Source organism: Malaclemys terrapin, chromosome 13, assembly GCF_027887155.1.
Source record: "Malaclemys terrapin pileata isolate rMalTer1 chromosome 13, rMalTer1.hap1, whole genome shotgun sequence".
In the NCBI taxonomy this organism is placed as follows: domain Eukaryota; kingdom Metazoa; phylum Chordata; order Testudines; family Emydidae; genus Malaclemys; species Malaclemys terrapin.
In genome coordinates, this window is record NC_071517.1 from 22,199,345 (window position 1) to 22,223,747 (window position 24,403).

Genomic DNA, 24,403 nt, shown 5'->3' on the forward strand with positions numbered 1-24,403 from the left:
CTCCAGCTGCACAGCGCCCCCTAGCACCAGACTGGGGCATTGGTTAGTACCAACTCAGGGTTAGCACCAACTCACCCGTGTTGTGCCTACCCGCATGGAGCCCTGGAGCACTCACCCGTGTAATGTCCATCCCACACGACGCCCGGTGCACTCACTCATGTAGTGCCTGCCCCGCATGGTGCCCTGGTGCAGTCACCGGCATAGTGCCCGCCCTGCATGGCGCCCTGGTTCACTCACCGGTGAAGTGCCCGCCCTGCATGGTGCCCTGGTGCACTCACCAGTGAAGTGCCCGCACCACACTGCACCCTGGTGCACTCACCCATGTAGTGCCTGCCATACACGGCACCCAGGTGCACTAATTGGCTCAGTGCTCACCCTGCACAGCACCCTAGTGCACTCACCCTGTAGTGTCCGTACAGCACCCTGGTGCACTCACTCATGTAGTGCCCACCCTGCATGGCACACTGGTGCACTCACCAGCAAAGTGCCCACCCCGCACGGTGCCCTGGTGCATTCACCAGTGAAGTTCCTGCCCCGTATGGTGCCCTGGTGCACTCACCGGTGTAGTGTCCACCCTGCATGCTGCCATGGTGGTTGCAGACGGCGTACAGGTCGTAGAGTGACTCGAGTTGGGAGCTCTCGTGGAGGTACGGCAGCTGCTTCCATGTCGCCCACGGGCCCAGTGCCTGCGTCCCGGCCTGGCTCCTCTTGGCCACGTGGGGCGCCATGTTGAGGCCGCGGAGGGGAAAGCGGACGAGGGTGGAGAGCTTGGTCCTGCGCTCGCCCACCTGGCGGAACCTCTTCAGGTGGATGATGAGGATGTCGGGCAGCGTCCACAGGCTCAGCTTCACCACGCCCTGCTGCAGCACCTGGCAGTGGGGGCACCTCCAGGCATCGTCGGGGGCCAGCTGGGGACACAAGACACCATGCCCCAGGCAAGGCTAGGGTTAGCGTGGCCCCAGCAACTGGCCTGGCCATGCCCCCCATGCCCATGGGGAGGGCACTGGGCACCTGGTGCTGCTGCGCATCCCTCCAGCAGGATTTGTCCAGCGGGGCCTGCGACCTGGGTCTGGGCGGGGGGGGGGAGGGGAAGCACAGTCCCCGGTGCCTACCTGCCCTGGCTCGGGCTCAGAGAGGAAGGCTGGGGTTCCCCTCACAGGGTGCGGTGGGCTCTCCCTTCCCTTTGTTCCTGTTCTCCTGCCAGCCCCAGCTGGGCAGCTGGATCCATGCCCTGGGGTGCTCTGCTATCAGCCCAGCACCTGTCCCTACCCCCCAGCTCCAGTGCCCCAGATGCCCCAGCACAAAGGGCGACAGCAGGCCCAGGGTGCACGACCAGAGCCCGCCCTGCATGGCACGTACCTGCTCCTCCTTGGTGTAGAGCTGGAAGCACTCATCTAGTGTGCAGCTGTGCTGCTGCTGATGGGCCTGCTGCTGCAGCCGGACGCTCTCGGTGTCCTGCACCACCTCCTCCTGGATGCTGCCAAACAGACTGCAAAGGCAGGAGAGGAGCTTGGAGGGAGGCAGTATCCACGTGATGGCATCTGGGCAGTGCCATCCATGGGCAGCATGACAGGAGACAGCAACTGTCCTGCTCTTTCCCAAGCCAGCCTGTGGTATTTGCCTCCATATCCTGAGGCAGTTAGTTCCACAGGTTGAGTTACAGTAAGACCCGTCCTAATTGACCATTTAAGGGATTGGCATGTTGGTTGCCTGGCAGAGGTGGCCTTCTAGTAAAGGCAGAGCAGTTCTCTCCCTAGTGGACAATACTGTCCAGTACAGGGGCTTGAAGTTAGGCGCCCAGGCTAAGATATTCACAAGTGCCAGTGACTTGGGGCCCCCAAATTGAGATGCCTTAAAGGGTCCTGATTTTCAGACACTACTCAGCCCCCAGACTGTGAAACTCAGCCCCCTTTGAGGTGTCTCAAGTTGGGCCCCCCCAAAATCACCCCATGCTTGAAAACCTTGGCTCAAACTCTGTATTTTGGCACCTAACCAAGTGGCTGGATCTTCACACGTGCTGAGCACCGGCAACCCCATTGGTGTCCCGGGCGCTGCTGGGCACTCAGCCGTCTAACAGGATGAAGTGCCAGCCCAGAGCCAGCTATTCCACGCTCTTCGGTGCAAATCCAGCATCGCTCCATTGAAGGTGCTCCGCTGCTGTTAAACGCAGAGTGCATGGACCCTCACTGTCCTGTGCAAACTGCTCACCGCTAACCCTGCTGTCCAATGGGGGAGACACGGGCAAGTGATTCTTAGCAGGCCAGATCCTGATGTCCTCACTCGGGCAGAATTCCCAGCGGGACGATGGGGACGGTCCCACTCAGACTTTACTCTACCCTTCCACGGGGGGGATTCTGAGGTTGGACCGTTAATAAATAAGACACTTAAGAGCCCAATGAGTTGGTTCTGGTTCTGTTGGGTGAAATACAGAGACCAGGTCCTTGCCCAGGGGGTGGGCACAGGAGTAAGGCCTGAGGCCACCAGGTGGCTACGGACCAAACACTGATGAGAAACGTAAGGGGAACCGAGACATTTTCTTCCAGCTGTGTTGACCCGGAGTCTCTGATCCCAGCCCGCGGCACCGAGACAGACCCGCTGCCTCTGTGCCCCTGCCACTGCTGGGGACAGGCTCCACGGCGCTGAGGACTCACCGTTCTTTGGTGTTCGGGTCCCATTCCACCACCAGCTTCACGTGGGGGGGGCTGCCCAGGCCGCCGAACTGCAGCGCTCTGCTGGGACAAGGCCAGGCATTAGCAGGAGGGGCCTTGCTCCGGGCTGTTCCCCTGGGACACAGTACGGGTCGCAGCTGCTAGCCCAGGCCCAAAGGGAAGCTTGAGGGTCGCCGTATTGACCCTGCTAGTAAGGGGTGATCCCCCATGAGAGAGCAGAGACTTCCCAGAGCCCCTCGGGTGCCGGAGGGGAAGGCCCAGGGCACCACCCCTCACCCACTGTCTTCCCCGCACTGGTGGGGCATGAGGCAGGGAAACGGGCCAGGCCGGCAGAGCTCTGGCAGCTACAGGTTTTGTCTGGCAGCAGGCTCTCCATTCCTCCCCCAGTCCCTGCAGCCATCATGTGAGAACCTGCAGGCAGCTCCGTAGGGCACGGAGCATGGCATGGAGCTGCCCTTCCCTTCCCTGTCAGCCCTCTTGCCCTGACCAGCGCCATGGCTTTTTAGCAGCAGCCTGTGGCTTCCGCAACGTCCCTTCCCCACCTAGGGTTGCCAACTTTCTAGTCATACAAATCGGAACACCCTAGCCCCGCCCCTCCATGAGCCCCCGCCCCTTCCACAGGCCCTGCCCCCGCTCACTACATTCCCCCTCCCTCGGTGGCTCGCTCTCCCCCACCCTCACTAACTTTCACTGGGCTAGGGCAGGATGTTGGGGTGCAGAAGGGGCGGAGGGCTCTGGGGTGGGGCTGGGATTAGGGGTTCAGCGTATGGGAAGGGGGCCTGGGCTGGGCCAGGGGGTTGGAGTGCAGGGGGGGTGAGGGCTATGGGCTGGAGGTGAGAGCTGGGGCCGGGGATGGGTAGTTTGGGCAGGGGGACTGAGGGCTGGGGGTTGGGGCGGGGGCTGACCTCGAGCGACTCCTGGTCAGAGGTGCAGCGGGTCTAAGGCAGGCTGCCTCCCTGTCCTGGCACCGTGCTGTGCATGTCCCAGAAGTAGCCACCAGGTCTGGGTCCTAGGCGGGGGGGTGGGAGGGGGCAGGAAGCTCCACCCTCCGCTCTCACCCTCAGGCACCGCCCCCCCATCTCCCATTGGCAGGTGGAGCCGGTGCTCGGGGCGGGGGCAGCGCACAGAACCCTCGGGGGGCCCCACCCCCGCCTAGGAGCCGGACCTCCTGGCTGCTTCCGGGGTGCAGCGCGGTGCCAGGACAGGTAGGGACTAGCCTGCTTGAGCACTGCCAACCGGACTTTTAATGGCCCAGTCGGCGGTGCTGACCGGAGCCGCCAGAGTCCCTTTTCGACCGGATGTTCCAGTCAAAAGCCGGACACCTGGTCACACTATCCCCATCCCATGGCAGACTGGAGACTGCTGCAGCAAAGGGGCGCCGTACACCGCCAACCTCCCAGACCTCTGCTCTGTCAGCACCATCTCTGGGAAGCTGAGGAGCAGGTTCCCAGCCACAGACGCCAGACTCCCAGCCTGCTTAGAGACAGATGATCATCTCCAAGGTGCTGCTTCTTTAAGGAGCCGTCCCAGCAACACCCTGACCTCTGGGGGTCAATACAGACCCCTTGGCACTTTGCACATCACCTGTCAAGCTATACAAAGGGAACTCCTTAGATCAAACACTAATACGTTCTCCAGCAGCGTTTTCTTTCTCTGCCCATCTGTACAAATCAATCTTTTATTTGTCAGCTTGTGTGTGTCCAGCGAACGCAACGGTTACCAACATTTACTGATAACCCAAGTTTATGGCCAGGGTCACCCAACAGACTGGAGCTGGGACTCGAACCCAGGTCTCCTGAGTCCCTCTCTCACTGGCCCCCACCCCACATCACTTCAGAGAGCTCCGTCACACTAGCCAGTATAGCACTGCAGGACCACTACAGTGCTGCAGGGGAACTGCATGCTGGGTATTGTGTAGCCTGATGTCACCGCTTGCATGGCCCCTGGGCTCCTCCCACTCCCTATGCCCTGCCTGTGGTGTCCCAGCATACACACAGAGACGTTAGATAAAAACACCAAATGCCCCTGCTGGAAGGTCGCACTGTAAAGCGACTGTATTTCTTAGAATCCAGACCAATAACACCCAGTGACCAAAACCAGAGACAGACAAAGCAGGCTGCTCCCGAAGGCAGTGAGGCTCTACTCACCCACCTTGTTCCAGGCTGGCTCTTCCCAGACTGACTTGGATGGCTGACTTCCCTGCAGAGCCCCGTAGCCTGCAAGCAGGATATGGAACGTCCTCTCCACCCAGCTCTTAAAGCGATACCATGCAATTCCAACAGAGTCCTCAACACACCACGGGGCCCAGTCCTCTCCCCTCACTGTGTGTGTCGGCTCGGCTTTGTGCCTGCTCTCACACTGCTCTCCTCGCCTGCAATGCTGCCCCCAGCTCCTGCCTGAATCAACCCTTCCCGCCTTCTGCCCATATCCATCTATCCTTCCCCCCACCCATCCTGCATTCGCCACCAGGGTAGCCAATGCCCAAACCCTCTCTCCCCCGGATTGCTGTCAGACTGCCAGGGCTTGGAGGCAAGGACCGTGTTTGTAAGTTACTGGCACTGCATCAGTGTACATTAACGTGAAGAGTAGTCACGGGAGATGGATGCATTCAGATGAAGTGCCAGGGAAAGACACATGAAGAGGGAGAAGAAACGGGCTCTCAGGTGGGCAGCGAGAGGCACAGCTTCCTTGCACTGTCAGCTCTATGGGGTGGGGACTGTCTTTTTGTTGTGCCTTTGTGCAGCGCCTGGCACGACGGCGTCCTGATCCGGGACGGGGGCCCCTAGGCACACCCATGGTACCAATAATTATGAATAATAATTATTATCCCGCTGGCTCAGATGGGACGAACCAGCAAGGGGGGTGGTTTATAAATATCCCTTCTACTGGGAGAAGGGGAGGTCTCCGTGAAGGCCAGGCAGGCAGTGATGTGCTGGGGAGACGACTTCCACGAGGCATGGGAGCCGGCGTCAGCAGGCGGCCATCCTGCCTTCTCCACTGGGCTCCCTGGCACGGCTGTGTGACCGGCTGCTGTCGCCGACCAGACGAGAATGCCCGGAGCAAAGGGGGTGCGGGGGCCTGCGTGGGAGCCCTGGTCCGTGCCTATGTTAGTTCTCAGCGAGCTAAAGGACTGTGTCACATCCTCAGGACAGCTGGAGGCGCAGGGCGGGCTTCCGGGCTGGCAGCTCCAAGCTGCTGTGATGGGGCAGACAGGCGATGGGAAGCAGAGCTGTGGAGAAACCCCACCTACTACGGCCCCCGAATCACAAGGCAGCCCTGGCAGGGAACAAGAGGCTGCAGTGTAATCCCCAGAAGGGCCAGTAGGTGGCAGACTCCTCCCAGACAAGCGGCTTGCTCCATCATCCAAGTGGGCGCTGGAGGGGTGAGCGGGTCCTCTGAAGGTGATGGAGGTCTGCTCCCACATCCCGTTGTCAGGAGCAGACCGAGCAGATGCCCAAGTGCTAGGCCCCATGTGGCCGGGCTGGTCCCATGTGCCCCGTGGCTGCACCTGGAGGAGACTGATGGAGTTTGCACGCAGGGTGTTTGACACGGAAAAGGAGAGCGGAGCCTCTGAAATCTGCTCCCCTCAGCCACGCCCAGCCCCTGTGAGCGACAGTGACACCCCTCACACCTGCCAGCTGCTCCAGCACTCCTGAGCCAGCGGCGGGGCCAGGAGAGGGCAGGGCCCCCAGTGCTGTTAGTCCGCGCACGGCACCTTACTGAGCATATTACACAGCTGACAACAGGAGGCGCAGGACGTGACTGTTCCCCCGGGGCCGGAGAGCGAGGCTGCTGGGGTGACTCCTGTCCCTTGGGCTGGGCCTGGCTCCCTGCTCCGGTGTATGGGGCACGTGGTGCTGGGACCCTGTGTGCTAGGTCAGAACAGCACTCGCTCAAATTTGCCCGTCCGCTCTCTGTCATGATGGGGGGAGCCAGGCCAAACCTGAGCAGTGCTGTGACCCCATGAGCTGGGTCACAGCGCCCGGAGCAGGCCTCAGCCCCACGGGACAGGAGCTGCTGCTGCTGGGTGATCTCCAGCCCACCACCCATCGCCCCCGGGCTGCACACCCTGGCTCTAGTGTGACAGGGTCTGTCAAGTTTTCAAGTGTGACAGGGTCTGTTGAGAATACAGCAGTGCAAAGGCACTAGTGCAACAGGATCCCTCAAGAATACAGCAGTGCAAAGGCACTAGTGTGACAGGATTAGTTGAGAATGCAGTGGTGCAAAGGCACTAGTGTGACAGGATCATTGTACACTGTACAACGACACCAAGTGACCCAGTGGCAGCATTAATTCCTGTGCCCAGTGGATCACAGTTGCCACCTTCCCTACACTAGCTAGAGAACAGCTTGTCTATCAGTGCTGGTATCGTGTTGCAGTAACTGCAGAGGGATCCCCACTGGAACCACAAATCCTGGCTGGCCATCCCAGCTGCCAGGCCGAGTAAAAAAGTTCACCTGGAACAAGCAAGTCATTGCCTAGAAGAACTAAAGAGCTGTGCTGGCGTGGAGGAGTGGTGCTGAACCTCGGCCGTCTGCCTGACCTCTCCTCCCCAGAACACTGATGCCCGTCACAGTGTATTTAGAGGCAGAGTGAGGCAGGTACAGGATACAGCAGCAATTTCTCCCTGCTTAATTAGTGGCTGCAGAGAGGACAAGAACCCATTGCAGTTTAGCAGGGACCATCAATAACAGCCAGCCAGCTGATTCAGGGTATGCTTCAGGCAGCAATGTTACACAGGCACTTCCAGGTGGGCGCTGATTTCAGGACACGGAGTGGAGGTCAGTTACCTCCATCCCCAGATTTCTCGCAGAGCTAAGCAGACAGGAGAAACCAGCTCCCAAAAAGTACTGGCCAGTGCTGGGTGCTAGGCTGGCTCCCCGCTGTCACGAAATTCACGCTGCCTTTTCCCGTCTGCTAAAGGGACACTGCCAACCACTGGGGACCTACAGGGGACAGGGGAAGCAGGAGCGGTGCCAGGGTTTTTGCCGCCCTAGGCGGCAGCGCTCCTCCTCTGAGCATTCAGCGGTGGGGGTCCTTCCGCTCCACGTCTTCAGGGCACTTCGGCGGTGGGTCCCCGAGTGAGTGAAGGACCCGCTGCCGAATTTCCACCTAAGACCTGGAGCGGAAGGACCTCCCGCCACCGAATTTCCGCCGAGGGCGGCAAAATGCCGCCCCCCCAAATCCTGCCGTCCTAGGCAACCGCCTAGGGTCGCCTAATGGAAGCGCTGGCCCTGAGGGGAAGAGACCAGCCAGATTTCCAGGCATGTTCAGCGCCCAGCAGCTCTCCACTTACGGCCATGTCCTCAAAAGAGCTCAAAACGCAGTGTGCAGAGCGCTCCCAAACCTTGGGCACTTATTTAGGTGCCTAAGCAGAAACTGAGCTCTGCTGGCCATCCAAGCCCAGGGGTGGGTGTCGAGCACTGGGGAACCAGGCCGGATATGAGCAGGGGGCTGTGATGTTATTGTTAGCACAACATACCAAGGAGCAGAGTTTGGAGCCTGGCCCAGCCGCGCTGGGGATCCGGACACAGCAGCCCCAGGGGGCTAGGGCATGGAAACTAGGAAGGGAAACTGACTAGAAACAGCGTGAAACTGACCAGTGCCCTACCTGAGCTCAGAATGGGAACAGCTTACAATAGTGCTGATCACTTACAGGGTGTTTTCTGCCTGTAGATCTAAAAATGCTTTGCAAATATGTGCCAGCATCATTAACCCCCATACGGAATGGGAAAGAGAGGGGAAGTGAGGCAGAGAGGGGAAGTGACTTGCTCGCAGTCACATGGAGAGACAGTGGCCGACCCAGGGAAAGGCTCCAACTCTCCTGACCCCTGCTCAGGTGTGTAACTCCTAATGCACGCTGCCACTCCACTACATCAGCCTTTAGACCCCAGTTTGCTCCCACAGCTCCCCATGACTCCACTCTCACATCAGACAGTGACTGCTGACCCCCACAAGGAGTCACCAAAAACAGGCAGCGGAGACAAAGAGTTCATGTTCTTTCCATCTCCCAGCGTCCCACCTGGGAGCCTGCAGCCAGCTCTGAGGGACACTTTGCTTGACGGATGCACCAATGAGATGCAGCCAGTGCCAATGGAACAGCCATGGCAACCGCACGACAGCAAAACCATCAGCCCCAGCTGCTGGGAGCTGGTGGCAGAGGATCGATATGTACAGCACCGAGCACCTGGGGCAGTGAGGAGTTGCCCTGTGGAATCCAGTACCCGGGCAGCATGGTGATGGGGCTGGTTCTCCCAGGCAGCGAGCGCAGCACAGGCAAGGGCCTGATCATAGAATCATAGAATATCAGGGTTGGAAGGGACCTCAGGAGGTCATCTAGTCCAACCCCCTGCTCAAAGCAGGACCAATCCCCAGACAGATTTTTACCTCCGTTCCCTAAGTGGCCCCCTCAAGGATTGAACTCACAACCCTGGGTTTAGCAGGCCAATGCTCAAACCACTGAACTATCTCTCCCCCCCATGGAAGCCTGCTGGTGCCGCCACAATGAACCTCCTCAGACACATGGGGCAAGTGTCCCCAGCAAAGGCGCCCTGTTGCTGGAGGGGCTGATGGTGGGTCTCCCAGGCCTGCTGCTGCTCCCATCACGTGGGGCCAGCAAGGAGCAGAACTGGGATTTCCACTGAGGGAAAGCCCTAGCCACAGTGGGGGACTTAAGTCCTGAGCCCAGGCTCAGAGCGTCAGCGGCCTCCAGGGCGTCAGACTGTAAAATACAGCTGGGCACTGACTGTGGAAGGAGCCAAGGCAGGATTTTCTTTGCCGCAAAGCAAAGACAGCGAGAAATGCTTCCAGATGAATACCATAACAAATCCACACTCAGAGGGGCCTCACCCCGCTGCACGACATGGCCGCTCGCGGCTTGACAGGGCAGCAGGAACAGAAGCTGGATCTTGCTGCTTCCCACGGCACAGACCCTGCAGTCCAGCTACAGGAGAATCTTTATGAGTGCCTAGCAGTCCAGAGCCTATGACACACAGCTGAGCAGTTCTGATTGCACCCAGCAGAGGGCAGTGCTTTCACCAACACCCTGGCCAGCTGATGACATTGCACGGTGGGAAATGAACCGTCTGAGGCACTCAGAAAGAAAGAACCGCCCGACGGAGTGCCTGCTAGTGACACTCGCAGAGTGCTCATCGGAGGCCTGGAGGCCTGCTAGGAGGTCGGCACAGGCCTCGGGTGAGGAGGCACGTGGCAGCAGGTGCATGCAGGAGGGGAAAGCCCAGCGCTGGTTGGGGAGCAGCAGAGGGTATTCTGCATGTCTCACTTCATATGAAACCTAGGCCTGGCCAAGGCCATTGTCCCTCAGCCCCCTAGGCCTGGCCCTGGCTACTGCCTCTTTGGCCCCACAGCTCAGGTTCTCGAAATGAAAGCAGGCCCGTGGCTTCCCCCATGGCAGGGGGTAGCTGTGCGCTCCAGCCCCCTGCTCCAGGGGACACTGCGGGGCTGGGAGAGTGTCCAGCTCAGGAATCAGCAGCTGGGCTCATGCAGGGAGGAGACAGTGAGGGCTCCAGACCTGTCCCTGCTCGGTCAGCCGCTCCTAGGTCCTGTCCTGGCGGGCGAGGTCTCTTACCTGTCGACTGCGGGGTGGTAGAGCGGCCTGCTGTCCTGAGGGGAGAGGTAGCTGCATGCCACGGAGCCCCCGGCAACCCGCACCCGGAACAGGTCCCCCACGCCCTGCAAAAGAGAAACCCCGAGGGTGAGAATCCCTGAGCTGGCGAGTGGATCCCTGACCCCAAGGGGCCAGCGCCTGGCACCGGGGCTGACAAAGGGCCACAGGGCTGAGCGGGAACAGGAGGTGCCTAGGGACCGGTCAGGCAGGGCAGTGAGATGTGTGGCATGCAGGCTGTGAGGAGGAGACACATGGGGTGGCACTAATGAAAGAGCAGCCCCAGCAGAGCTGCCCCACGAGGATGCCCTGCCCAGAGAACCAGCTGCGAGACAACCACAGCTGGTCTCGGGGGCCATGGGGCCCCTCCTGGGACAGCCTCTCCAACTTACCTTTATTTATACAGCACCTTCCCACTCAAAGCACTTGCCAGACCACAGGAGAAATGCGGCTGCTGCTGGGGAGGAGCGCAGTCTTTGCCAGCGAACTGCTATGCCATATTTCAGAGGAAGCGTAGCCTGGTGTCTCTGGCTGACACGGCACACTGGGGGAGTCAGGGACGCACCCAGGATAAAACAGGGCCAGGAGGCACCAGGTTAATGGCCTGATTCCTGCAAGCCGCTGCATGGATGGAGAAGGTACATTGCATGCTGGGATTGGCTGTCTCTGTTGGAACCCCATGGCCTGCCTTTGACTCAGGCAAACACCCCGTCCCCTCACCCGTCACGGAAAATCAATGTCCAGAAAAAAAATCCCTGGTGTCCCCTGGCTGCTCATCCTCAGCCGCTCCCGGGGCTCACTCGTGCCGCACTTCGGCTGGGGGATTGACCTAGGTGACACGCTACCCGGCTCTGGGCTGACGCTGGGTTCAGTGCGTGCATTCACCTCCCAGCTGCCTGGGAATTCAGGTGCTTCACCTGCGTTAATCCGGCCAGCTGAAGCAATTGAAGATTGTTGGAGGATTTCAAACACCCGGACTCCACCGGCTCTCGTATTGTGGGGACGACAGAGGCTGAATGGTACCGCGCTGCAAAGGTTGTAAATACACGCAGCTGCTGTGCAAGCTTCTCACACCCCTCTGCTAGCATCCCTCCAGGCTGTGCTGCAGCCCCGCCTGCTAGTCCAGCCCAGGGCCCCTCCACACGTGGGCCAGCGCACCTCAACACCAAGCGGGATTTCACTCCTGGGCCCCCCTGTAAATTCGCCAGTGTGCTGCAGTCCCGAGCTGCAGCACTCCTGCCGACAGAAGCCGTGGGCCCCCACCCACAGCTCTGCCAGTGCCTCTCAGACAACCCCCAGCACTCCGAACTGCTCCCGCCCTAGCACTCTCAGACAGCGCTGCCAATGCTCCTCACTCCCGACCCGCAGCAACCCCTGAGTCTCTGCTGAGCAAAGACGGAACCATCAGCTCTGGCCCTGCAGCCCCAGTCCGGGCTCTGAAATTCCCTTCCCGGGAAAACTTGCCAAGTTAACACATGACTCGGGCTCAGCTGGAATCTGGGCCCGCTGGAATCAGTGGGAGTCTTGCCGCGGGCAGGGCTGGACTAGGGAAGTGAACTTGAGCTGGTGCGGGGTAAGAAGGCGAAGCAATGGCAGCGCCCAGGTGGCAGTGGATGAAGCTAAGGACTGGACAATAAGACACAGAGTCTCTCCCACCTCGCTCGCTGCTTTGGGCCAGCCTGGCACTGCTCATCGGTCCTAAAGTCACTTGGAAAATGGGCCAAACACAAGGTGTCTCCTCCCATCCCAGTCCACGTATAACCCAATGGGGACTGGTGGCTAGGCACTGGGATGGGATCTCTGTGTCTCTGTTTCCCCTGCAAGCTCCTCATGGCAGGGATTGTGGCCATGTGTCTTTACAACCCCTGGCTCGGCTGGGACCTCTGGATGCTACCGGAATACAGCTAGAACAGCCAAACAGCCATCCCCTGCAGGGGGCCCACATACAGCGAAGCGGAAGTAAGTGCCCGAAGCCATTTGCTCAGCCAGATGGGCCCCCGGATGGATTCTACGGCGCCCTCACTCGTGATGTCTTGGGGCAGCCCATTGTCATGTGAGCGGATTCATCTGGGGCCATCTCCCTCCCCCAGTGATGATGTTTTGTCATATTTTGTCGGCGTTTCATTAGCCAATCCATCCCAGCTTTCATTACCGCCGGCCCCGCATCCTTCTGACAGGGACTGTAATGAGAGCTGAAGCGGGGACAAAATGAATCCATTAGGGTGACAATATTCAGCTTGTAATCTCACGTTCCTCTAAACACGCATTAGAGACAGAGCGCGTGCCCCAGCTACACGGCCCAGCTCCCTGCAGCAGCACAGCCGTTCCTGGTGCGAAAACGGAGCAATCAAACTGCACCTTCCTTTCCAGGATCTCAAAGCACTCGCAACCACTCAAGTATTTCCCTCTCACAACCCTCTGGGAGGCAGGGCTCACGCTCCCCACTTTATTGATGAGGAAAATGAGGCACAGTTTGCAGGTTCCTCGGTTTCCCCATCAATGAGACAGGAATGACACTATTTACCCGCTTCAGCAAGTAGTTCCGAGGGTTAATTCACTAATATTTGTACCGGACACTGACACGTACAATATGAACAGTGTGTGCTGTTATCTCATAGCCTCCCGCATTCCATCTGGGAACGAGTGCTGGAGACCTCCCGTTCCATCCCCCACGCCCAGATTTGCTGCAGTATAAATAGCGCCTCGTAGCACAATCAATGCGCTAGGGTCAAAAGCCATTCTTCAGATGGTATGAGACACAGTCTGCTCTCAGCGACGCCAGTGCAGCCCCACTGGCTTCAAAGGGGAGAAAAGAATCCAATTTTCACCTTTTAATAGCTTTCAAGGTCCTGCACAGAACCCAGCCAGGAGCTTATAGAAAACGGAAAGGCTCCTTTATCACTGAAAGCACCTGGTTGGACGTATTGTAGGGACGCTGCCTGCTCTCTCCCAGCACACATGGGAATGAGCTGACCAAATTCTCCACACGTCATGGGCCAGATCCTCCTTAACCCACTGACTGCAGCCAGGGCCGGCTCCAGGGTTTTTGCCACCCCAAGCAGCCACCCCCGCCCCTCGCAAAACAAAAACCAGCCAAACAAAAAAGCCGCGATCGTGATCTGCGGCACTTCGGCAGGAGGTCCTTCGCTCCGAGCTCCACGGTTCATTCCAAGCCCCAAAAACCTTCCCTGCAGGAACTGGGGGCACGTCTACACAGTAGCCGGGCGATGTCATTCCCAGCTTGGGCAGACAGGCACACGCTAGCTCTGCTTGAGCCAGTGCACTAAAAAGAGCGGTGTGGCTGTGGTGGCCTGGACTACCTACCCAAGGGTGATCCCATCCCAGAGCCTAGGTGTGTACATGGGTGGCTAGCCCGTGCCACCCCCCCATGCTGCTACTTTTCAGCACGAGCTCGATGAAAGCAATCACATCCCCCAGCCAGCGGGTGGGCATATCCCACAGAAGCCGTACTGGATCATCTTTGCACTGGGAGGGGCCGTGTGAGTTAGCAGAGCATCCTCCAGGATTCGTGAGGAACCCCATAGACGAACTCCAGAAGGCAAAGTTGCCTACAGCCGTTGTGGAAGGTCCTTGCTGGCTGCTCTGAATACCTGACAGGAACAGTCGCACATGGGAGTTAATGACAGCAAAAGAAGAGTCTGGTTAGCATGCCCAGTCATGCACAGAGAACTCATCCAGCCCGTGGGCATGTACATCACAGCGCTAGCCCCCATCCACAGCACACGAGGCGTTAGACTCCCACAGCTCAGAGAAGCACTGCAGGTTTGCACAAGCTATTTTAGCAAGGTCCGAAAAAACTGAGGGGTGGGTTCCCGCTGCCCAAGCAGGCTGTGAATGGGATGGTCCCGTCTGGACGCAGTGACCGTGTTACACTTTCCCCAGGTACTTTCAGTCTGAATACCTGAATAGCTTTTCTATTAGATGAAGGAAAGCAACCAGCAGAGAGCGATCGAACAGACCGTCTCCCTGGCAGAACAAGCAGTATGTTACCCAGTCTATCACTCCGCACCTGCACTAAACAGAGGACAAGTCCCCATGAGAAGGGGGGGTAGACAGCAACAGAACCACATCCTCTTCCAGTCACCGCTACCTAGCCCCCAGAAGAAATGTGCAGAGACAAGGCAGATCTAGAGGGGCAGTGCTAAGGGGATTGCAGAAGAGGCACAGGAAAGCTCTGTCCTTTTCCGGTATGACCTCAAGCAAGTCACTGAGGCAGGTAACTAAGTCCATAATTAGGCACCTAACCAAATGGCCTAGTTCCCAGAGGTGCCAATTTCATCTCTGCCTAGGGCACTAGGCTGAAATTCCCCCTTCTGCACAAAGCCCAAGGCACCTCAGCAGTCCCATGTACGCCCTGGGAAGGCTGGAGTTTCCCTTGGTCTGCCCAGTCGTGGCTCAGGTGTATGCAACAGGGAATCATGGGATGTGGGTGCCAATCTGAGGGAGGTGGGAGAGAGAAACAGCTGCCAAATGTTCACTGTTGAACCAAAGAATGGAACATTTCCCTGACGATAATATTACCCAGGATTTTGCAAGCCCCTTCCATCAAGGATCTCCTGGGGCTTGGTGTCATCTCCATTTTATATACGGAGAAATGGGTGCACAGAGAAATGAAGCGATGCAGGAACCTATGCAGAAAAACCAGCAAAATAAGGTTAATGGGACTTGAGCTGCATTTCCTGGAACGAATCTGTCCCGGGTCTGGGTAAGGAGTGAAAGGCGCCATTCCCGACTAAACCGAGGAGGATTTGAAGCTGGGCCCTCCTGGATCCAACAAGGCCATTTGCTATATTTCCCCACAGAGCACCAAAAAGTCCTTGTTTCTGGATCTATTGGAGAGGGCATCTGCCAACGGTGCAAAGAAAAGGTTCTGTGGAAGAAAGGCTCAGAGACAGAGACAGAGAAAGAAGGTCAGGACTGGGGCAGCAGAAGGCCTGAGGACGTACAGTACAAGCTGTAGAGGGACAGACATACATGGGGCTTTCACGTAGGGAAAGGGAAGGTGGGAACGTCTAGACTGGGAAACAGCAAAGCTCCTCCTAGACGCTACCCAGCACAGGCTGAGAACCAGTAATGCTGTGCTTGAGTGCTCAGTCCTCAGTCAGAGAGATGCTCATCTCCACTCCTTCAGAAGGTGCCGTATTTCTCTGATGGTTCCACTGTCCCTAGCACCCGGGGATCAGACCAGCCCAAGAAAGGGGAAATGAGATGAGATCCAGTGGGGAAAGATACACCAATGGGCCTCTCTCACGCCAACTGTCATTCCCCTTTGGGCCAGTGGCCAACAGCTGGTGCGACTGAGTATTGCGAGCTCTTCAGGGCAGGGCGTGTGTGTATTTGTACAGCAACTAGCACAATGCGGCCTTGATCCTGACTGCAGCCTCCAGACACTGTGGTAATACCTATAACGAATCATTAGATCTGGTCAGAAATGGGGGTGGGGGAGTTACCCTACGCACTGGCATGTCCTTCCTCTCTCACTTCGGTGGAGTGAGCCCCCATTGAGAAGCACCCGTGCTACGGGGCTCTGCGAGCTGCTGGCCCCAGCCTTGGAATCTGAGCGCCAACGTGCACATGAAAAGCGGCAGCTGGCATCATCGCCCCTTCAGTCTGTCTTGCACGCTGGTCTGGGTGGGCTCTAGTGCTGGGTGGAAGTTCTTGTTCACTCGTCCTTGTGCCAGGGAAGGGCACATGATTACTATGACGATGACCCATGCTCCTGCCCCAGGACATTATTTGGCGCTCTGAGGATCCAGGCGCTTCAGAAAATACCCCTGCCCATTTCCCTGGCATGCACTGATCTGCAGCAGGCAGCCAGGCACTGGCTTGATTTTCAGCGCACGCAGCACCAGAGCCAGGCAGCCTCGAGGCACCGCGTGACAGATCGGTCCTCCAGCTCCACAGGAGGAGATGAAACAGCCCGAGTGCAAACAATGACACGGATGAGAAATGATCAAAGACACCCACCATCCATCAGCACCAGGCCCAGCCACCCCTGAGACAGAGGGAACCCGGCATGAGGGAAACGGCCTTCATCTCCTGTGCGACGGGCTAATCCAGGGCCTCTGAGATACGGCAGAGGAACGGAGCCAGGATCCGGCGATTGGCCAAGTCCTAGTGAATAATGGTGAATATGATCCCGCTGACGCCAGAGAGGCCAAGTCGGCCTGTTTATTAGTGACTCTTTTTTCATCGTTCAGCCAGCTCTGGCTGGGGCAACGGGAGCCCCCGGCGGGGTTCTCCCCCCTCAACTTTTCCAACATCTCCTGGGGGAGACGCTCCAGGAGACGGACGGCTCATTCATGGCCTGTGATTGCTCCACCCTGCTTAGTGCTGGACACACGCCGAAATGTTCCACGTGTCTCCGAATGGAGCTGAATGCCTTTGGCTCGGACATCGCATGAGACGGCTAGGAAAGTCCCAGCCACTTAAAGACCATGTGGCTTGTGCTAAATCCCGACTAACGGGCAGGCAGCCTTTGAAACAGATTGGACTGTCCTGGTATGGCCAAGCTTCACCTGCTTCCAGGTCAACACAGCTGACGGGTCTGACTTGCCCACCCCGGTGTGTGGCACTGGTGTGAGAGGAGAGCCAGGCTCTGAAGGCTCTAACCAGCCCCTGACGTTTGGGAGCCAAGCTCTATGACTGGCCTCTGACTCTGCAATGCACTGAGCCAGCAGAGACTCTCAGGTGAAGAGCAGCTCCCTGGACATGGCAAAGGGGCACCCGCGAGCACCAAGCAGCGGAGTCAGGTCTGCCTGTGCTGTGCCAGAGCTGGGGCTGACGAGAGGCCTTCAGTCCGACGCCTGTCGCCAGCGCGTTTCTGAGCACAAGGCCCTTGAGTTAGGGAGAACATTACTGTAACTCAGATGCCAGCTGATGCGTTGCTGGTGGATTGGGCCAGGCTACCCTGCCCTCATCGTGGGCACCAGGAAGGTCCTGTTCTCCCAACAAGCAAACTGCACGGAAAGAAAGTAAGAAGCTTCCCCCTTCCCTGGCCAGGATGTGAATATTCAAAGACTCACGCTGTGCCAGCTTGAATATGTATGAGCCTGAGGCAGAGAGGGCTCCGCAAGGCATATAGTGCAGCTCAGAAATACATGGCTTTCCCCAAATCCCTACCCGTAATTAGAGCAGATGTCAGCCAGCTAAGGGCACCTGGGCTGGACCTGTGCTGCTGGCCGACTTCCCAGCACAGCCAGCTAGGAATGCGGCCCTTGGCCTGTGTCGGGGCACACTGCTCTGCTCCTGCCTGGGGAGAAGGCTCTGCTTCACCGGACCGATGGTAGGGGAATGGGATCAGAGGAAGGATGGTCCAGTGGTTAGAGCACTAGCCTGGGTCATAGGGGACCTGGGCTGAATTTCCAGCCCCTGATTTCCTGTCTGACTATAGCCAGGTCCCTTAGTCTCTCCATGCCTCAGTTTCTCACCTGTAGGACAGGGATAGTTGCACTGTCCAGCTGTACAGGAGTGGGTGAGGACGAGTACGTTAAGGATTGTGAGCAGCTCAGATGCTATGGCAATGGGGCCAGAGAAGTGCCCTGGACAGAGGGGGCAGTGCTCGGATTTCCACAGGACGGCAAAACCCCAGCAGTTAGGGGGACTAGACCCTCAGAGATATGGAATGATCTTTTGCACCCCAACCCACACACGAGATGAGTCCCAATGACTTTACATAGCCCACAGTCTCCTGCCAGCCATCGCGCTGTGGCCCCCATGGTATTTATCTGTGGGGGTTGCATACCGGCCTCCACACGTGAATCGCCAGCAGTGGGTATTGTAGGGAATGGGCATCTCCCCACGTGTCTTGGTGGCTAAGCCACTGACCCCCAGTTGCCCCCCCCGGGCTACTGCAGCCTTCTCCTATCTGCTCTTCCCAGTACCCACCACAAGCCACCACCAGGCTGCCCAAAATGTCACGTCAAGATTGTCTTCTTCACCACCACCATCACCCCCCCACACCTTTGCTCCCTCCGCTGGCTTCCTGCTGCCTTGTATATCAAGCTCAAATGCCTTGTCCTGGGCTCCAAGGCCCCGCCCCATTGTGCCCTGCCCCACACCTCTGCCCCATCTTCTGCCGCTTGCCCCATGGGACAGGTGGTTTCTGGTGCACCTGGGAAAGCACATCCTGATCTCTCACCCCCTCAGGACGAAGACTGGGATTGCTGCAGGGAAATTCCCCTCTCCCCAGCCTTATCCCAAAGGTGGGGGCCGAGGGGACACTTAGCCCTGGCAGACGCTCATGCCCATCTGGATGGGCACTGAGAACATCAGGGGCAGTACACTGCAGTTCCCCAGCCCTTGGTTTGCATGGACAGTCTGTACGTGGCAAGTGCCAGGAGCCCCACACCCAGCAGTGCCCGCTACATCGCTGCCACCAACCAGGAGTCCTGGTGCGTACTTTCCCCCATTATTTCTAGTCCAGTAGCACCTTGAGGCCCCATCTGAGTTCAGGACCCCACAGCACTGGGCAGCCACACAGCAAGAGACAGGCTCTGGCCCAGAGACAAGGGCCGGAGAAGGGGTGTTACTGTCCCCTTCACACAGATGGGAAATTGAGAACAGACTAAGGCCCAGACCCTTGAAGTACGTAGGCACCTAACTCCCTGGGCCAAAGGGATTTGCCCACGGTCACATGCGACAAGGGCCAGGCAGACAGCCTGGAGAGTCCCCCAAACCCCAGCTCAGTACCTTAACATCCTTCCCGTCTAGTAATTAATTGTTCTAGGTCGCTGGGGTCCCTCCGTCCTGGCTGGGACTGCACTGAAGTCACTGCCGCTGGCCCTAGCCTCCCGAGCTGCAGACAGCCTCTTTCCCACAGCAGATGAGTGAAGAATCTGCCTTAAAGCAGCCAGTCTTTATGTCACGCGCGGTCTGAAGGGGCTTTTAACCAGTCACCAGCAAGTCAGCCAAGCATGAGGGGAGACGGCTCTATCCTCTCCCACCTCCCGCATCCCCGCAGCCAATCCCCTTTGCATGCCTGCCCGCTCTTCCATGCCATCTGTCTGAGGAGTGCTGCCGAATCCCAGCGGTGAGCCCCATGCAGCTCCCGGCCCACGAAAGCAGCGTGCGGCTGGCAGACTTTGACAGCTTTGCCGTCGGCCCGCTCGCCGGCACTTCATTAACACGCCTTTCCTGCCGCTCACTCGTCGACTTCCATCTGGCTGGAAGCTGGTGAGGGGGGAAGGCGAATTACAAAGGTTAATCGACCTTGCGTACTATCTGACAAGCGCCTGCCCAGAGCAATTGCACGGCTGAGGGGAGAGGAGCAGAAGCAAAGGAGAATGGAGGGAAGAGGGAGTGGGAAGAGGGGTGTGAAGAGAATCAGAGAGGATTCAGAGGGAGGGGGCAGGCAAGGACTGCCCAGAGGCCCCGGTGATCTTCCTGGTGACCCACAGCTCATGGCATTTTACACTGTACTCTGAACAATCAGCTTTCCCTGGGTTTTGGGTCCACTCGACCATCAGCCCCAATCTCCAGCCAGGCAGGGGCCTTTCCTGGGGCTGGATTATCTCCTCCCAAATCAGCTTGCATTCCCTCAGCCGCCTATGCCCTTCCGGGTTCCTATGGGAAACAGAGCTGCCCAAACGCCATGACAAAGGAGATCTTCTTGAGAGACCAGCACACCGCCCGTAAGCAGCCGCACAGCCAGACAGCCTCATCCCATGAGCTATTCAGGCCCGCCGTGCAGAGCAAGCATCCAACCTTCGGGCGTTCACTCACCGCTCCCTGGGCTGGCCCTGCATTGGTACATGGATAAATCTCAACCCACGGAGGCCCTGGGGGAATAACGGTGCCCCATGGCACCGCTCCCTCTAGGGCACCTCTCCTGGCGTCAGCCCCTCTCCCAGCATCAGCTCCTCTCCCTGCATCTCTGCTTTTCTTTTGTCTTTTTAATTTTAGAATAGCCCCGGGGCCATGTTTCAAATCAGTGCTAGGGGGCTTGTCCTGCAGCCAGCTTGGAAGCCGACCCAGCTGGGTTGTGTGTGTAAAAGGTAACTTGTGCGTGCACTGGAGCGTGTCGGGATGGATGGGGTGAGGTTCTCCGGCCTGTGCTGCACAGTAGGTCAGAGATGATTTAATAGCCCCTTCTGGCCTTACAATCTATGAAATTCCTCTTGTCTTACCAAGAAGCAAATACTGATTAGGGACATGGGTCCATGGTTAACCCTTTCCTTCACCCTGGCCAAGATGAATGGCCCATGTTCTCTCCGCCAAGCTGCTGTGTAGCAGGACCCGATGACATCATGCCAACCCCCCACACAGTTGGGGCTGTATTGTATCCCTATGGCCCATCACTTCACAGGGCCATAGAACTCACAACACTTGCTCTTCACTCCTGGGTTATGTCCCTGCCTTGCGCAGACAGATGAATACCAGACTGTGGGATTGATTCCTACCTAGGTGACCAGATGTCCCAATTTTAATAGGGACAGTCCTGATTTTTGGATCTTTTTCTTATATGGGCTCCTATTACCCTCCACCTCCATCCCGATTTTTCACATTTGCTGTCTGGTCACCCTATTCCTACCCATGGCACTGATTGGAGGTGGTTCGCTGCTCACTTGGGGGTGGGGGGGAAGGAGGGTGTTGTGTTAATAAGCACATTGTTGGGCGCTTCTCCAGCCCCTGTAGTGGCCCAGCCAGCTCTCACGTGCCTCCCACTGCAGCCTCCTGCTGCCCTTTACAGGACAGTTACCCTGATCTCTCCCAGCTGTGGCTCATTCTGCAATCAGGGCTGGCCGGCCTCAGCCCTGCCAGCCGTAAGGGGTGACCCACACTGCTGCAGCCCCCCTCACCCTCTGAAGGGTGTTTCTCCTCCCAGCCCCCCGTGCAGGAAGGCTGTGCCAGGATCCCCATTCGACACCAGAGAGAAAGCGGAGTGCGACCGGGCAGCACTCCAGCAAATACCGGGAGGGGCATTAAGGAGCATTTCATCTGACTGGCAGCAAAGCACTTCCTAGATGAGCTCGGCTGGCCAGAGTCTGCCCGGGGAAGCGGTGGAGACCCCGTTGCATGAGAGCTTTACCACAAGCCTGGATCTCTCCGTGCCCGGAACAATGGAGCCCTCAGCAGTAGCTGGGAGGCACCTTGAGTTACGAGAGCCACGTGGAGCCCCTGGGCCACATCCACTTGGGGTACTCGGGAGGCTGCAGTGGAGCAAAGTGCTCACAATCACACCCTCCCATTGCCTGGGGCAGGGGATACATCCGGACAGCTCTGCCCCACTGTCCCTGTCCGGGGGGCTCTGACTCAGAGCACCCAGGAGGCAGCCCTTCCTGGCGGACCCCAGGAGGGTAGTGTGGTGCTGCTTGCTGCCCTCCTCCATGCCACTCTGTTGGGGCGTTGCAGGGTGCAGTGAGCGAGCTGCATGGGCACAGGGGCCAGACCCTGGCTGTGTCTGTTTCCAAACCGCCCCTTCGCTGGCTGACCACAATCCTCTTCAGCCGAAACGGCCTCACACACCCTGTAACAAACAGCAGGTGACACAGGACCGTGTTCCCAGCCCGAGCCCTCCAGGGCTGCAAGGTCACTCCGGCTCCTGCTGGCCAGGATGCTGAGGCTGGACCTGCTGGAGCCAGGGGCTGCACCGCAGGCAGACGCTGGGGCTCTCCTCAGGCATCCCTTGGGCTTGCTGCCACACGCCCATGGATGCTAGACAGTGTTGTAATTACTTGCACTCAAGGGCTCCCCAGCAACCGGACAGGGCTCCCGCCCCCACCTGGCTCCCAGATCCTACGCTCCGGTACTTTCCTGTTACTCCCAGCACAGGCCTGGACCGGGACTCAGGAGACCTGGCTTCTATTGCCAGCTCTGCCACTGGTCTGCTGGGTGACCTTGGGCAAGTCACTGCTGTGATCTGTGCCTCAGTTTCTCCTCCCACCATTTATCTGTCTTGTCTGTTTACATTATAAGTAAGTAAAAAAAATTGTTTTGGGTCAAACTAAAGGTCTCCTTGAGATTCCAGCTTTTCTTTACATTTTAAAATGTTTTAAAAATAAAATTAAGGGGAATTCGGAATGAAAAGCTGTTTCCATCAAACAACTGAATAGTTTTGTTTTGAACACGTCAAAGTGAAATGTTTGGATTTTTTCATCATTTTTAGGTAGTGGGTTTTTTTCACTGAAACATTTGCCAAATCGACACAAACTCAGGAAAAGTTTTGGTGATGGCGAATCTGCGTTTTCCACCAACCGTTGGGTTGAAAAATGTCGCCCAGCTCTCCTTGCAGGTGCTAGCGATAGTTGGGAGATGATAGAGGAGTTGATGTGCTGGCTTGTGTGACCAGGCTGATGGCACAGAAAGCACATTCGAGGGGTTAAAATGTGCGGGTTACTAACTCTGCACTTTGGCTTCATTCTTCCCTTAGCATTCCTGATCTAGCAGCACTAACCTCCAGCTACAGTGTAACCAACGGTAACGGGCATTAATTCAGCACCAGCTGTTGAATCAATGCCCCCTGAGCACTGAGATCCCTCCCTGGTTACTGCCCTCCTGTGTCTGATGGGGTTGGGATTCTGCACAGCAGAAAGCGCAGTGGGAATTAAAACCTCTTCCCTCACTGGGCTCCCAAAGGTAGAATTGAAAAATACCCAGGCTGGCTCCGAAATGATTGGAACAGGGCTTCTGGCCTTACGTGAGAACCGCAGAAAAACCGCAGCCACCCAAACTACAGAGACAAATAAACACATTTAGGAAACCACACGGGGCTCTTCAGGCCCTGCTCCTCCCCCAAAAAACTGTCTGTGCTGAGCTGATACCTCTGGTCACTCAGGTTCCTTTTTTAAAAACCAGAAAAACAACACTGGTTAAACTGAATGGAGAACTCACGAGCGTTTTTTTTTTAAAGCAAAAAGAAAATGATGCCGACCTCTTATACAGAGCTTTGCACCAGTAGATCTGAAAGTGCTTCACAAAGGAGCTTCTCATTACAGCTACCTAACAGGTGGGGAAACTGAGGCACGGAACCGTACAGAGATTCTCACAAGGCCACCCAGCAGGCCAGTGCCCGAGCTGGGAATAGTACACAGAAATCCCAGGACTCTCTCAACTAGGCAGCCCTGCCTCTCTAAAAGAAAAGAGAATCAAACTGCTTGGGAGTTCATTAACCCGGTGGGAGCTAGCTCCTGCTCTCCGTGACAGCGGTGTAACCAAAGTCGGAGTTTTGCCCTAGATTTAGAAATGAATCCGCTACCCTTGAAAGGATGTACTGCAGAGGGTAGGTTTTTAACCCACCCAGGATTGGCTGCGGGCGCAGAGATCTGTATTTCCTCGGTGAGGATTTTGCCCCCTGCACTATGGATGCTGCTGGGACAGACAATCTTGACAAAGCAGAAGTTCCATCTTGGCCTGGACATTTTCACATGCTGTTAGAAAACCACCAGGCTCCAGCCAGATCCCGTGACGCTCTCCCTCTGACAGGCAGATGAGTCCTAACCACTAGAGCCCTAATCCTAGCTCTCCCGCCAAGTCCCACCTGTAGCCTTGGGCCAGTAACGTCATCACTCTGTTTCCCCATCTTGCAGGGCTGTTATGAGGGTTAGTTAGGCCCAGATCCTGAAAGGTAGCCTATTGATTCCAGTTGGAGTTAGGTGCCTAAATACCTTTGAGATCTAGGCCTAGCCTGCTTGAGACCCTGAGTACTCGACCGGTTAGCCCGTAATGCCATGGCTTCACTATTGTTATTCAATCTAGCTAGATCAAAGCTAGTGTGGATAGGCCCACGTGTGCTGCAATCCCACCTCCGCCTGCAGTGTAGACATACCTGGGTCTCTGGTGTATCCACATGGCTAACCCTGGCCTGACCCTGCCAGCCTTCAAAGATTTACACACGTGGGAATGACTTTTAGAGATCAGCACACACACAAACCACCTCCCGGAGTCAAACCTCCGTCCCTCCCTGTGGGTTGTCTTCATCGACATAAAAATTAGCAATTAGGCAACATCATTTTCATCTCAAACCTTCTCCCTATGTTTGGTTGCTCCTGTGGCTCCACCTTCAGGACAGCTCAGCCCACACCCTAGGTCCTCTCACTTTCCAGAGCCTGCCTCTCTTAACAAGCCTTCTGCAATGGTGTGTACAGAACCC

At 57.3% G+C, this 24,403-nt stretch overlaps 1 protein-coding gene across 2 annotated transcripts in view; it reads right to left on the minus strand.

Moving 5' to 3' along the window:
* Positions 1–24,403, minus strand: part of USP43 (ubiquitin specific peptidase 43) — a 183,937-nt gene that overhangs the window by 10,357 nt on the left and 149,177 nt on the right. For both annotated transcript variants that reach the window (XM_054047868.1, XM_054047867.1), the window contains exons 9-12: positions 10,258–10,361; positions 2,652–2,729; positions 1,360–1,489; positions 560–908 (exon numbers count right to left, since the gene is read on the minus strand). In XM_054047868.1, coding sequence (XP_053903843.1) covers positions 560–908; positions 1,360–1,489; positions 2,652–2,729; positions 10,258–10,361 — 661 coding nt within the window. The remainder of the gene's footprint in view (positions 1–559; positions 909–1,359; positions 1,490–2,651; positions 2,730–10,257; positions 10,362–24,403) is intronic.